Below are 2,809 nucleotides of genomic sequence, written 5' to 3' on the forward strand. Positions count from 1 at the left end.
GAGAGAGAGAGAGAGAGAGAGAAATAGCTAGAGATAGAGAGGGATAGAGTGAGATAAACATACAGACAAAGAGGAAGAAAGAAAGAACGAAAGAGAGAGAGAGAGAGAGAGAGAGAGAGAGAGAAAGAGAAGTAGAACACCACGAGTGCTCACCATCAGCGCACGTAGGAGGTATGTACACATGTACCACTAACAAATAAGAAAAATAAAAGTGCAGTAGAACCAAACATTGTGTTTTATTGAGACTAAAGGAAAATGATAAACAGAAAATGTTTTTCTATAGCCAAATGTTTCCATCGTAAAACACGACCTATACAGTAACTGCCCATTATTACAGATTTTTTCTCTCTCTTTCGTGCTGTGCTAGTGATCTTCTTTATTTATTAAGACATCTGACAACTCTCGGGAGTAAAAAAGAAATTCCCTCAGGACACTTAATGAGTTTCTTGTTGGTTTTTTTCCTATTTTTTTCTATGCTTCCCATGAATTTACGTGACTTTATTGTTTAATCCACTCAGTCCGATTAGAGTTTCAACATTTTCAGTCCATTTCCCCTATCTTCCTCGAAGTATCCTGGAAGCAGTATAAAAGTGATGCTACCAGTTCAGTAAAACTTACTTTAAGTGAAAATACCTGATGTAAAAAGAAAAAAAACAAAAACAAAAAACGTGAGAGTTTAGCGTCAAGCATCTTGCACATATTATTATCTCTACTGGGTAATAATAGGTGAGGCATCTTGGTGAAAGCATGCGTTCGTCAAAATAGAGAAATCAAAGAAACTAGTATTTTCTGGGCGTTTGGTGAATGTTAAGGAATTTTCTTTTCTGGCTCAACCCCTTTTAAGTCCAATTAAAAACATATTTCTGCTTGATTTCTTTATAAATGCAAATTTTCAGTTTCCAAGGACCCTTTAGCTACGGAAACCACGCAACTTTGGCGGCATTTTCTTGCTTGTTTTACCGCTGAAACCAGGTGACCCCAATCTCCTTCAATTCAAAATATCGCAACTTCCATTCAAGAAAGATGGGTACGTATGTTTTTCAATAAAAACAAGACAAATGAACAAGCTTTAAGACGATACCAATAACTCCATATGCCCAAAAATTGACGAGCACCTGATTCCACCTAGTCGAAAATTTTACAATCTGCTCGATTAATTGCCCAATTTAATGGTTAAAATTTGAAGTAACCGCATACCACATGTCTAGCCTCGCTTTGCTCGTCTTTTTTATGGAATACATTTTTCAGTACACTTCTCGTGTGTCAAGAAATTGTTATCGTTACCCTGGCAACCACCGTAGATGAAAGACTCGCATTCACCGGACTCGGAATTGTAATAAAACCTGGGTTTACGAGCCCTGCATGGACCTGTCTTTTTGGGGAGGAGACAATCTGAGTGGCCATTGAACGGTTTGGGAATGCATTTTTCAGTACATTGCTCCTGTGTTGGGAACCTGTTAGCGTTACCCTGGCAACCACCGTAGATGAAAGACTCGCATTCACCGGACTCGGAATTGTAATAAAAACTAGGAAAATAAGCCTCGCATGGACCTGTCTTTTTTGGCAGGAGACAATCTGAGTGGCCATTGAACGGTTCGGGAATGCATTTTTCGGTACATTGCTCCTGTGTTGGGAACCTGTTAGCGTTGCCCTGGCAACCACCGTAGATGAAAGACTCGCATTCACCGGACTGGGAATTGTAATAAAAACTAGGAAAGTAAGCCTTGCATGGACCTGTCTTTTTTGGCAGGAGACAATCTGAGTGGCCATTGAACGGTTCGGGAATGCATTTTTCGGTACATTGTTCCTGTGTTGGGAACCTGTTAGCGTTACCCTGGCAACCACCGTAGATGAAAGACTCGCATTCACTAGACTCGGAATTGTAATAAAAACTAGGGACGTAAGCCCTGCATGGACCTGTCGTTTTTGGTAGGAGACAATCTGAGTGGCCATTGAACGGTTTGGGAATGCATTTTTCGGAACATTGCTCCTGTGTTGGGAACCTGTTAGCGTTACCCTGGCAACCACCGTAGATGAAAGACTCACATTCACCGGACTCAGTATTGTAATAAAAGCTGGGTTTACGAGCCCTGCATGGACCTGTCTTTTTGGGGAGGAGACAATCTGTGTGGCCATTGAAAGGGTCTTTTACTCCCTGAATGGGTGTGGTGCAGTCTTGATCACATTCCTCCATTGACCCGAAGTTGTTTCGGTTTCCTCCGCACCCTCCATAGTTAAAGCTCTCGCACTGGCCGCTGGCAACGTTGTAGAAGAAGCGCCTCTTGAGAGCTCTGCAAGGTCCTCTGCTCGGCCTCAAGTAGCAGTGCGACGTCGCACACACCGAACTGCACTCCTCGACGCTCTCGAAACGATTTGCTTTTCTGGTACAGCCTCTTCGGCCTCGTCGGCGGCGGTAACGTTTGCACTTGCCGTTTCGAACGTTGAAGAAATAGTATCGTTTCGGACAGCTGATTCGGCGGATTCTTCTTGACCCTTGAGTGCACACGCATGCTGCTTGACACTCAGACTCAGTGGAGAAGTTGTTCTCATTACCGCTACACCCTCCGTAAGTAAATGGCTGACATGACCGGTCCTTGTGGCTGTAGTAGTATCTGGGGAAGGCAGCCCTGCAGGGTCCGGGGTCTGCTGCAAGTCTACAGTCTAGTGGGAGAGAATAAAAGATTGTTTACTGATGTAAAGGTTGATGTTTCCTTTTATAATATGTATGTTTAAGTACAGCTTTATTCCACTGCCGACTTCTTCTTCTTCTTCTTCTTCTTCTTCTTCTTCTTCTTCTTCTTCTTCTTCT

The 2,809-nt window shown here is 42.9% G+C and overlaps 1 protein-coding gene across 1 annotated transcript in view; it reads right to left on the reverse strand.

Moving 5' to 3' along the window:
- Positions 1-2,809, reverse strand: part of LOC101857756 (papilin-like) — a 7,372-nt gene that overhangs the window by 2,668 nt on the left and 1,895 nt on the right. The window contains exon 2 of the mRNA XM_013089745.1: positions 1,435-2,661. Coding sequence (XP_012945199.1) covers positions 1,435-2,661 — 1,227 coding nt within the window. The remainder of the gene's footprint in view (positions 1-1,434; positions 2,662-2,809) is intronic.

This window comes from Aplysia californica, unplaced genomic scaffold (assembly GCF_000002075.1).
Source record: "Aplysia californica isolate F4 #8 unplaced genomic scaffold, AplCal3.0 scaffold01034, whole genome shotgun sequence".
NCBI classification, from domain to species: domain Eukaryota; kingdom Metazoa; phylum Mollusca; class Gastropoda; order Aplysiida; family Aplysiidae; genus Aplysia; species Aplysia californica.